The sequence below is a fragment of the Acipenser ruthenus genome, chromosome 26 (genome assembly GCF_902713425.1).
Source record: "Acipenser ruthenus chromosome 26, fAciRut3.2 maternal haplotype, whole genome shotgun sequence".
Lineage (NCBI taxonomy): Eukaryota > Metazoa > Chordata > Actinopteri > Acipenseriformes > Acipenseridae > Acipenser > Acipenser ruthenus.
Window position 1 is genome coordinate 20,144,261 of NC_081214.1, and position 11,024 is coordinate 20,155,284.

Consider the following 11,024-nt stretch of genomic DNA (forward strand, 5'->3'; position numbering starts at 1 on the left):
TAAAATCACGGTTTTGAATATTGTAATTTTGCCAACTGCTTAACAATTACTCATTTGGTCAAATGCCTGCTTTAACATAATGACACTTTTTTTTTTTTTTTAATCATTATTCAAAGCTAGTTTGTGGCACCTGTTAAAGAACAGGGTTATTAATAAAATATGAATGCCTAGACCCAAAAGTTCAGGCTACAATATTATGATTGAGAACAAAAACAAAGCATTCCTGGGTGCATAATGTAAGGGGAAATGACATCAGTTGCAATATGGTATGTAAACATGGACAAACGTGCAATCAGGGAAAAACCTAAGAAGTTACATGACCTCAAAAAGGATATAATTAGCAACATGTAGATATTAAACTAGTACAAATAATAGTTTCAGATATTTGAGTGTGTTGAAGCCTTACAGATCTTCTGTACCAACATGGTTAAACAACGCCCATGATGGATGATGGGGGGCGGGCGGATTTATAATAATTTTGAGATACAAGCTGTTAAAGATGCATTGCTGTATTTATATTTAAAAAAAAAAAAAAAAATCTGAATTACAACATCGCCTTTAACCTCACCCCCAGGGCATTTCTGAGGGACAATCACTGCGAGCAGGTAGTTTACTTTGCCTGACACATACTGAAATATAAGCAGCTCAAAACCCAGTTCTAAAAAAGAGAAATTAGCCTGCTTAGGATCAAACAATCTTTACCAACAGCAGAAAATAACAGAACTTGACTTGTATTTTCAGAACAGCACGATGGCAGAGTGTTAATTAGAATTTAACAGCGAAGAGACTGGGCTGGGGACAAAAATAGGTGCAGGATAACATAAAGAGGACAGCACTATTGTGGCTTACTTTCTTAGGACTTCTGACCTCTGAGAATGCAACATTATCTTCATATATTTGACATACGTTGTCAATGTCTTAGATCAGTTCATGCCTATTATACTGGATAACTGAGTTACAGCACCCTCTAGTGACACTGAAACGTACTGCATTCAAGCAGCAGAACAGTTCATTTTTATTCACAAGAGGGCACTATCTCAACATACAGAATATATTATGAAGCTACATAATGTTACAAAAACACATGTAATATTGGGTTTCAAAGGCAGTGAAGAACTGGAACTCAGTCATCACAAAACAAGGAAGTGCACGGTGGGTACAGCACAAAGCGCTGACTGTAAGAAACACAACAGGAATATGGATTAAGAAAAACACTTTCAGAAGGCTCAGAGGGTTTTGAAAGTTTTTTTTATTTGTAAATGTAGAATTACAACGTGAATTTCATTCAATGGCTTACAAAGCCGTAATCTTGTGTACTTTTCTTACAAGTCATCCCGTATTTTAGAATTCCTTTATTTCTTCAAACACAGGTAAGACATTCAGTTTCACCCCTCTTTACTGATTGTTCCTCCTTGCACAACAGACCACTTTGATTTCTGAATGTTACTTAAATTAAATGCCAGTTAAAAAGGCTCTTAGCAGTATAAATAAAACACTTACCATCTCATGTTGTGCAGATGCCAGTTTTAGTGATTAACCAGAACAGATACAAGCAAACCTGTTATTTCAAAAGGAAACTGCCACCTTAGCAGCTCTTAGTGCTACAGAGTGTACCACTGCTTTATATCAATCAACATTTACCAATCACCTTGACGCACGACAGGCAGTTGCTTCAATAGCAATGACATTTTGCATTTAAGCCTTACATATCACAATGGACATGGCCTACAAAGACCCTTTTCCAGACAAAAATGAAGTGGTCCATATGTACTATTTCTTTATAAAGGTGGGCCTACACTGAAGATGCACTTCTCACATTGCTTAAAGTCCCTGGTCCCTATCCAAAGGGTGATAAAATGTTTCAAACTAGGGCCGTATCATACTTTAAACATAACAGCACTCAGGAAACACTAAAGTGCTATAGATATTAAACATGTTACCACCCTCCAAGTGTACTTCCAATCACAGATGAAAGCTAGCCCCATGTTTCTAAATAGGAGATAGTGTTTGTTTTTTTCTGAAAAGGACCTCATCTGTAAGACTGAAGAAGCAAGTCTCCCAACTAATAAAGGTGGCACCTGGTCTTTAAAATGACAGGCTTTCATAACAGGATGTGTACTTTTATCCCTGGCATGTGCCTATTCGTTTAACTGCAGAAGGAGTGAACATTTACATTTGTTTCACAGTGTGTAACAGAAATTGATAATCAAAAAAAGTTGTGTATAGTCTTGTAATTAGTAGATCTAGTTAAACACTTAGGCTATTTTCACTGCTAAGGCTAGTATTTTCTCATTAACATACATGCCAAATAATTAGAACAACTACAAAAGACTCGTTCGCTACGGCCCCTTTCAATTACACACATATATACACCTTCAACCAGAAGCCACACAACCATGTCTGCTGAAATTAAAAATGCCAAAATAATTTTTATATTTCATATTTCATAAGACTGAACTGAAACTATGCAGCATTTTATTGTCTTACAATTTTTTTTTTCTGATTGTTTAACAAAATAATGTTAATAAAAGTATAGTAGTTATTTTCAAAGTTATAAGGGTGAAAAATTAAATCCTGCTACAGAAGGCACATGTGACATACAACATGCTGAGGACATTTTTGGGACTCAAGCTAAATATTTTCTCTCTTTAATATACTCCAAGATAGTACTACCTACAGTTACCTTTTACCACTCCTGATGAAAACAAAAAAATCCTGAAATAAATAAATATAGAAAACTGAACCTGAGGGGGAAGCAAACACAATCTCCCTAACTTTCCTATTAACCAACATTTAAATATCAGGTCATTTTTTGAGCCGTAATAGCCAAGCTATTTGTTTTCATAAAATTTGAAGGTTACTAAAATGAAGAGCGACCGTGCTAACAATCATCTTGAAATGTTATGAAAATGTGAGTATGAATACAACCAAAATCTTATTCACTACTACAAAAAACACTTTTAAAAAGGACTGTTACTCATTTGAACAGAAACAAAAAAGTCCCCCCCCCCCCCCCCCCCCACCACCATTATAAAATTAAACAAGCCTGGAATCACAGCAGAGATAAAAAAAAAACTGTAAAAAAAAATCTCCTGTTTACTGAAAGTGGATAAACAGGTAGCAGGGGTGAAGAACTTAGGTTAATTATATGCACAAAAATGACTGCTTTTCAGCTTAAGATTTTGACACAAAGCCCAGACCCACCCCCCGCTTTCATTCCACCCGCATACCCCTCCCCTCCCCACTCCAACTAAGCTGATGGAAGCTTCTTTCCTCCTGTCTGCTTCACTCAGGCTCTGCAGATCTTGGTTTCAGTAACAAACTTGTTCTCGAAATGCCTGATCTTGAAACAGTTTCCGAGTGAGCGCTTCTGGATACCTGTGGAACAATGAAGTCAAGCTGTAGATTTACTCGTTTTATTTTCCAATGAACATCAGGACCAGTAATCTATTTGTATTGACTACACAAAAGGGAAAATCATTTATTTACTTTTTAAATCAGAATTGGGTCACTGTCACAAATGGTATGATGACAAAATCTGTTCGGCGTTTATCCATTATTCTCATACCTTTTGCCGAGGAACTTCAGAAAATCACCCAGTAGAACCCTTCAGGGATATAAATATCATGTTTGTCCCAAGCCAACTTTACCTATGATGTCACTCCTGCGCTGCATTCTGTAGGTGTCCTTGCCCTCACAGAGCTCATAGATATAGAAACCCAGTTCGGAAACATCATCAATTCGTTCGGTCACCACCAGGTCCTCTTGAATCAAATATGTGTTGTAGGAAGCAGTCTATACAAAAACAAAAAAAAAAAAAGTTTCTCAGCTGCATTTTAGAATGTTGTAACCCCACCCCCCCCCCCCCCAAAAAAAAAGGTGCACTCAAGAATCCTGCCTTAATTCAATATCAAGTGAAAGCCACTCAAGTTACCTATTAATCAGTCTAATTTCTATAGTTTTATAAATGAAGACTTCAACCATATAGTGGTAGCAGACAAAACTTTGCCGTGTTTGTCAAAGACACATACAATGTACTGAAATCCAGTACTCACAAAATGCATAAACCCATTAAATACACAAATATATTTACAAACCATTAATTGTAGAAAGAGGTCCAACAAATCTCGAGGAGGCATAACGACAGAAGTGTTCAATGGAATCACATAGCAAGTATCCAGCTGCAGATCCAGGTAGGCAGTCAGTTTCTGGAACACAAAACAATCATTTTGCAATATTTAATTGACCGAAATGGGTCAGAGACATTTAGCATGTTACGGTTAGATTATTTACCCGATCAAAATCATGGAGAATGGCTGCTGGGTCTGTTTCAGCAAACTCTGGAACAGGGACGTTGATAATGGCCATGTTGTCCCTGATCTCAAGATCCTCGTCAATCCTGGGCAGGTAATAGGGCTCCCTGGTTTCCATTGTGTCTGGCAAAATATTGCTGTCCATTTCAGTGAAGTGCATTCCTCCATGGTACAACTTATGCTGGAAGAAAATACACAATTGTGATGTATAAATCGAGATATATAACCTGAATATCAACCAACCATGCAAAGAAACACATGTCTGTAAAACCTTACAAGCATTTTGATCAACTATGATGGGTTTTTGACCAGATCATCATGTTGTTTATCCTCCATACATAAGCTCAGACGAGGGTGATATTTTAAGATGTGTGCTGTATTTTTTGATATTACATTTCAATTTGATGCATGTCATTTTAATCTGAATTTGTCTACAATTAGGTGTGAAGGATTGTATTTATATTTGGGTTAGTAAAATGTATTATTAAATTCATGTTTCAAATAGGAACCACTTACCTTGGGAATGAAGTACCTGTAGATGCAGGCACCACCAACAATAAGTCCAGTTAAGATAAACGCAAGCCCAAGCAGGGTCAACAAGCATCTCCCAGTGGAGTTTTCATTGGTGTACACAGATGCAGTTTCTGGATCCTGCAACAAGGAAATTTAAACACTCTGAATTATAGATGTTCAGTAAATATAGTTTAAAAAAAAAAAAAAAAAAAAAAAATTGATACAAATCAAACTTAAGAAATACGCAATGGCAAAAAAATTCAGAAAGACTCCATTCCAAGCTTTCTTCTTGATAACACCTGCTTCTTATCTCTTATCTCAAACACAGATGAGGTACATGTAGCACCTGTTTTCAAATTAATCTGGCACAAAAACAGTGACATGTTTGGCATGCTCTAGATATATAATTGTTAGATAAGGTCTTCTATATTTATCTTGCTCATTTCCTATACATTTTTAATGTGGTTATTTTGGTGTTCCAAAATATACCACAATTACTGAAGCAGGTTTGCTACTGCTGTTGTATGTGCTGCAGGTGTTACTTTGTCACCAGAAATATTGTTTACTGTAACCACCATTCCTATGTTCTGGCAGCACTATACACACAATGTGTGTGTGTGTGTGTGTGTGTGTGTGTGTGTGTGTGTAATATATATTATATATATACACACACACACACACAAAGTATTAAAAGTACAGCACTTACCCCCCCAAAAAAATCAATTCGCCTGTACAACAGTTAATTCAGAACTGTTGTTTAATTGGTAGCAGAACTAGGTGTTTGTCGAGATTAAGTTCTTTCTTCAGCTTCTGATTCAATATGATGAAAACTAGAGGGTTATTTCTGATAAAAGTCCCTTTGTTTGTTTATTTTTTAAGGAAGTACACAGATGGTACTTGGGTATCCCACAGTGATTAGCTAGATCTTCCACAGGAAATAATTTAGAGTAGCAAGTGCAGTGATCAAGCCATCTTGTCCATGGGTGCTTAATTGTTTCAAATAACATTTTGCACGGCATAATTTTTTTAATTTATTTTAGTTTCTCAATTAATCTTTACTATACTACTGATTCAGGATCAAAGGAAATGCTGCAAATCCATTACAAAAAAAAATGCATTTTTTGTTTTGGTACCTAGCCCTCATTTATTTAAAAACATTATCTAAAAAGGAGAAAATAGAAAGTGACTAGGATGACCAGTCAGATTTCCATCTGCACACTGAAACCGTCTTTAAATTTCAACTCATTCTCCAAAGACAAACGAGGGCTGCTGTAGGTTCCACCTGCAGTCTACAATACAATCTGCAATCAGATGCAATACTAAAGGTAAAAGATCGCTTCTATGTATCATGTTTTTTGTAAAACTCACCCAACCCCAATACTCGCCTTATCAATTAATTCATAGTTCCCTGTTCTGCCAACGTGTTTATTTACTTTTTAATAAACAAGAAACAACTCTAAATCCTGCAATTTGGAGAGATCAAGTTTTGCCAACCCGCACTACTTCATGACATCACTAAAGTCCCAAACGGGAGTTTTATACCGATCTGGACCGATTTCAAAAGGTATTATAGTTGACTCCAGTGGCAGATGGAAGCATGTCACGTGTCTATTTTTCCACCAGCCAGTTTTATGACAGTACATGGAGCAGTACTTATGTCCATCAGCCAAGCAAAACTTTGTAAGCGCCATAAATATAAATTGAGGCAAATGTATACAAAATACACCCCAATGGGGAACTACTAAATTATAAAAAGGCTACATTTGTGTGAAAAAAAAAAAAACACACCAAAAGTGAATTCCATATATTCATCTGGCTTTTTGTGTGTTTTTGTTTCAAAAAGTTATGCAGAGAGATATGGATTAGTTTGCATTAGTTTGGAGTAAAGTAGGGAGATGAAAAATAAAACATCCAGCCTATTTTTTCTCAATCTTTTGAAAATGAAAGCAATTTCTTGGGATTATGTACATCTAAAAACAACACCATACTTACGACATTGTAATACATCCAAATTAGGATTACAGGTAATGACATTACTGCTGAGTGGGTCAGCACTTAAATCCTATACCTAATCACATAAGTAAATGCATTGACCGGGTTCCCTTATATTAGTGCGATTGTTCAAACATTATTAAGTCAAATACAGAAGTAGAAAAAGTGAAAACATTTCAAAATGTAATGCTCGTAGTTATTTCACAGTCAATACATTATAAAGAAGAAAATAAATACATTTAATTTGAGCAAAAACTCTATCTATCGTCCAGGACTATACAGGACACATTCATTGCACGACTCCTTTGATATAAGATACACAGTGCATGCACTATATACGCAAAATCACTTGAGTTGAGAACATATTCGCGATTTGAATCACTGTACCTGTACTTACTAGCAATGCTTATGACCACTAGATTCAGTCAGTACGACGACAACTAGCTAACTACGCACGCAATGTTATATTTTGGGATTAATCAATCGTTGATATATTGTAACACACTTTTAATAGGGGAAGTCGATACTAAAACGTGTTTGCGTTGCATTTACAGTATTTATGTGGGTATTTATGTCAGCAACCCCTGCAAGGCCCGACGTCCGTCTCCGTCCACCAAAAAATAAAATGAAATAGCGAAAATGAACACGTCCATACCTTTTCAGCAACCAGCACCTCGCCTTCTTTGGCAATGGCTTTTTGTGCCAGCGCAGAGTTGAATGCAATTTTTACCATCTTTACAGAGTTTGTTTTTCACAAATGCCTCGAAGAATGTTGTTTCTTTCAATGTCTTACGCGGTTCTCCTGTGACGCACTTTCTGTTTGCAGCTTCTCCTTGAAGACCTTCTTCTTCAAACCGGAAACCCCCGCTTCCTCAAATCACATGACCTCGTTGTTTTTGCAGTGTTATAGCAGCGCTTGCAGATCTAGGGGTACGTTCATGGTGACCAATTCTTATAAGATCATTGGTTAAATTGGTCAGATTCTGCACAGAATCGGCGCAGAGTGATCTCCGTGAACGCTAGGTGTTTATATAAAATGTGTATTTAAAAAAAAGAAAAGAAAGATGCGGCATTATTAAATATGTTTTAAATATCTGGTTTACAATACAGTATTTAAAAGAAAAAATGGGTCAAAGTTCAAGTATATTTTCCTCTATAGGAATTAAAACTTTTTGACTTCACTGTGGTAGTATGCCTTTTTTTCGAATGGCTCAGGATGCAAATATAGCCTTCATCCATGTGTGTGTATATGTATATATATATATATATATATATATATATATATATATATATATATATATATATATATATATATATATATTAACCAATTTGCATTCTAAACATAATAGGACAATACAACAGATAAAATGGTAACATCTACAGTAGCACAACTTTCTTAACTATTTAGTTGTGGACTGTTTACTACTTTTATTTGAACTGCAGCCTATTTTTACATTATACATGTTAATTTAGTTTGGTGGTAAAATAAATGATGGCCAAACATGGCAGCAAAACTAAAAGTGAAACAATTGTGAGCATGTAAACTAATAATAGGGACAGGGAAAATTAATCTTGCAGTGTTCCGCACTGAGTACAAAGCCTTAAACCAGTTGGATGTGATTATCAGGGGAAAAGGTTATAAACTCACATGATGGAATTAATGCCAAGCCTGCTCATCTTTGATCTCTCGACCATAGGGCTCCAGACAGTGGCTGTTCCTCATTTACATTGTATTTCAAGACAGTTCTAGTGTTTCATATCTATGAGTATTGCATATATATATATATATATATATATATATATATATATATATATATATATATATATATATATATATATATATCTGCCTTAAAAGATTTGTGTTGTTCTCCATAAGTAGATCGAATTGCATGGTATTTTGAAACATTCAACCCTACAATTTATGTTTCCTACTACTACACTGAACATAAATGTATACAAAAATGGTATTAGCATCTGTTTTCTGCATTATAATTGTAAGTGAAAAGCCTTAGCTGATGGGATGTAAAGTAATAGCAGGAAGTGTAGTACAGTGAAGCCACATATGAAAGGTCATGTGATAATGGCATTGACGTGAGCTTCACCTTGCTGCCTTCTACAGTAAAAACAACAGATGCTCTTAGAGAAGTGGCTGTTTTTATTATTCCTTTCAGAAAAGACAAGGGGCTCAGTGTCAATGTCATCCAGCACAAGACTGTGCAGTGTCAATTTGAGAATCTAAGCAATGTTAGAGGTCTGGCCAAATAGTTCCCCATATGAAAAATAGATGCTGGTATGTCTGAAATGTATTTAATTACATTTCAGCACAGTAATATGCAATTTATATGCAGTACGAGGATAGAGTATATTGTGAAAAATATTCATATTAAATTTTTTTTTTGACATAATTTGTGTTTAAAATATAGAGTGTTTAAAAAATATGCACAAAAATATTCTAGATATATTTTGCAGTTGCAATTGCCATTAATCGTATTTATATACCAGTAATCAAAACAGTGGGCAGTAGGTGTCAAAGGAGCTATGGGCTCCTCTCTATTTTTGCTGGTGCTTACTATTATTAACACACAGAACTCATTCAAAGCACCCTAACACAGAAAAGAAAGTATTTGAGTAATTACAAGTACAATAAGAACTACTCAGAATGGTTCAGATTGGATCTGAAATATAATGAAGTGTGTTTCTGAAACAGGAATGGGATCTTCAATAGAGTCAAGTCTCATAAGACTTGTTCTAATGAATTAATGCCGTAAGCACCAAACTTCAGTGGCTACACTATGTGTTAATGCAAAACATACTCTGTGGCTTCTGTAACCAGACAGAAATATACAGTGCAAATGTATTTATTCCTGTATTCATTTACCAGCCTAAGCAGGTCGCACTGTCTGTGTGAGAGTGTGAGTGACTTCAGCAGCTGAAGGAAAATAAACAGCTGGATATTGCTTTGTGATATTTATTTACTTACTTGACTTAACTATCTGCTACCCCACTGAGCAGCATAGGGAGCAGCGATGGCTGTCCCAATACACCCTGCATTCAGAAATCACATTTTATGAGTTTACTGTGGTAAAAGCATAGTAATGTAATAATGAATAGTGAAAAGATAGTGGAAAGATGGTAAAGAGCAGGTAGAAGGGGTGGCGGAACTACAAAAGCATGATTTGAAGAAACATGTTAAAATGCAGTAAATTCAAAGCATAAACTTGTCAAATTGATAATAAACTGAATGTGTGTATATACCTGGTCAAGTACACTTAATTAAGAAGGGTTCCTTTGCAACAACCCCCCCCCCCCCACCCACACACACACACACACACACACACACACATTCCCCACGATATACAGGGGCGGGGTTCTATTTAGAGGGTTGGTTTGGCTCTGAATATAAGCAGCTTCTTAATGCCAGCAGTGGCATATGTTGTTCTTTGGCAGGCTTTTTGATGATGTCACTTTTGGAGCTTGTTGTGTGCATTGACTCATGGAAGACCACCAGCTTGTATCTCTGTGAAAGGACTATAAAAAATGTGCTTCCTGTAGCTGTAGATCTTGTCATCAGAAACACTGATTCTGATCAAGGTGAACCTGATGAAGATCCATTTAAGAATGAAATATTGACCCTTTCAGTATTCTCATTGGGTTAATAAAGACATTTGTAATGGAGCATATGAGTAAGCGTGTACACTCCGTAAAGTGCAATTTAAGTAAGCTGTCTCTGGCTACAATCTTCGAGCAGAAAACACTGATCTTTTGTTAGTCCACAAATTTCAATTAAATAGCTGGAGAGCCTGCAGCTCTGCCACTCTGGAATTCTCTTCCCAGCATAATGTTGGGTTCGGAAGACATAAGTTAACTGACTGAAAACATATTGAACAACACATACTTTGAATTTGATGGCTAGTGCACTCCTCTTTTTGAATCAGGTATCACTTGAATTCACTTTTCAGACTGAGCTGTAATTTATTTAATGACCTGCAGGTGGCTCCCCACCACTTCCCTCCCTGTGATTCAGTTTGGGTTTTATTCCAGGATCTCCTGGCTCATCATAGTCCTTTATCACCAAAGCATCTCCTCACTTGGAATTAACCAGGAGTATATACACCAGCACCATCTGCTGGAATCATAATGTATAACAGGACATTGAAGCGAGTAGAAAAGCAGGTAAGCAGTTACTAGCTCATCACTAGTAAAGTT

General features: G+C 36.1%; 1 protein-coding gene across 1 annotated transcript; it reads right to left on the bottom strand.

The window, feature by feature from the left end:
• Positions 1 to 1,226: 1,226 nt before the first annotated feature.
• On the bottom strand, positions 1,227 to 7,700 carry LOC117430826 (integral membrane protein 2A-like). The gene is made up of 6 exons (XM_034051324.3): positions 7,474 to 7,700; positions 4,830 to 4,964; positions 4,294 to 4,494; positions 4,098 to 4,208; positions 3,651 to 3,795; positions 1,227 to 3,378 (listed from the first exon to the last, which is right to left on the bottom strand). Exons 1-6 carry the CDS (start codon positions 7,549 to 7,551, stop codon positions 3,290 to 3,292), a joined length of 759 nt encoding a protein of 252 aa, XP_033907215.1. The 5' UTR covers positions 7,552 to 7,700; the 3' UTR covers positions 1,227 to 3,289.
• Between the last annotated feature and the right edge of the window lie 3,324 nt (positions 7,701 to 11,024).

Coding starts and splice junctions, on each gene's coding strand:
- LOC117430826 (XM_034051324.3), bottom strand. CDS start 7,551: ATGGTAAAAATTGCATTCAACTCTGCGCTGGCACAAAAAGCCATTGCC. Junction 4,965..7,473: donor AGGTGCTGGTTGCTGAAAAG/GTATGGACGTGT, acceptor TCCTTGTTGCAG/GATCCAGAAACTGCATCTGT. Junction 3,379..3,650: donor GCGCAGGAGTGACATCATAG/GTAAAGTTGGCT, acceptor ATTGTTCCACAG/GTATCCAGAAGCGCTCACTC.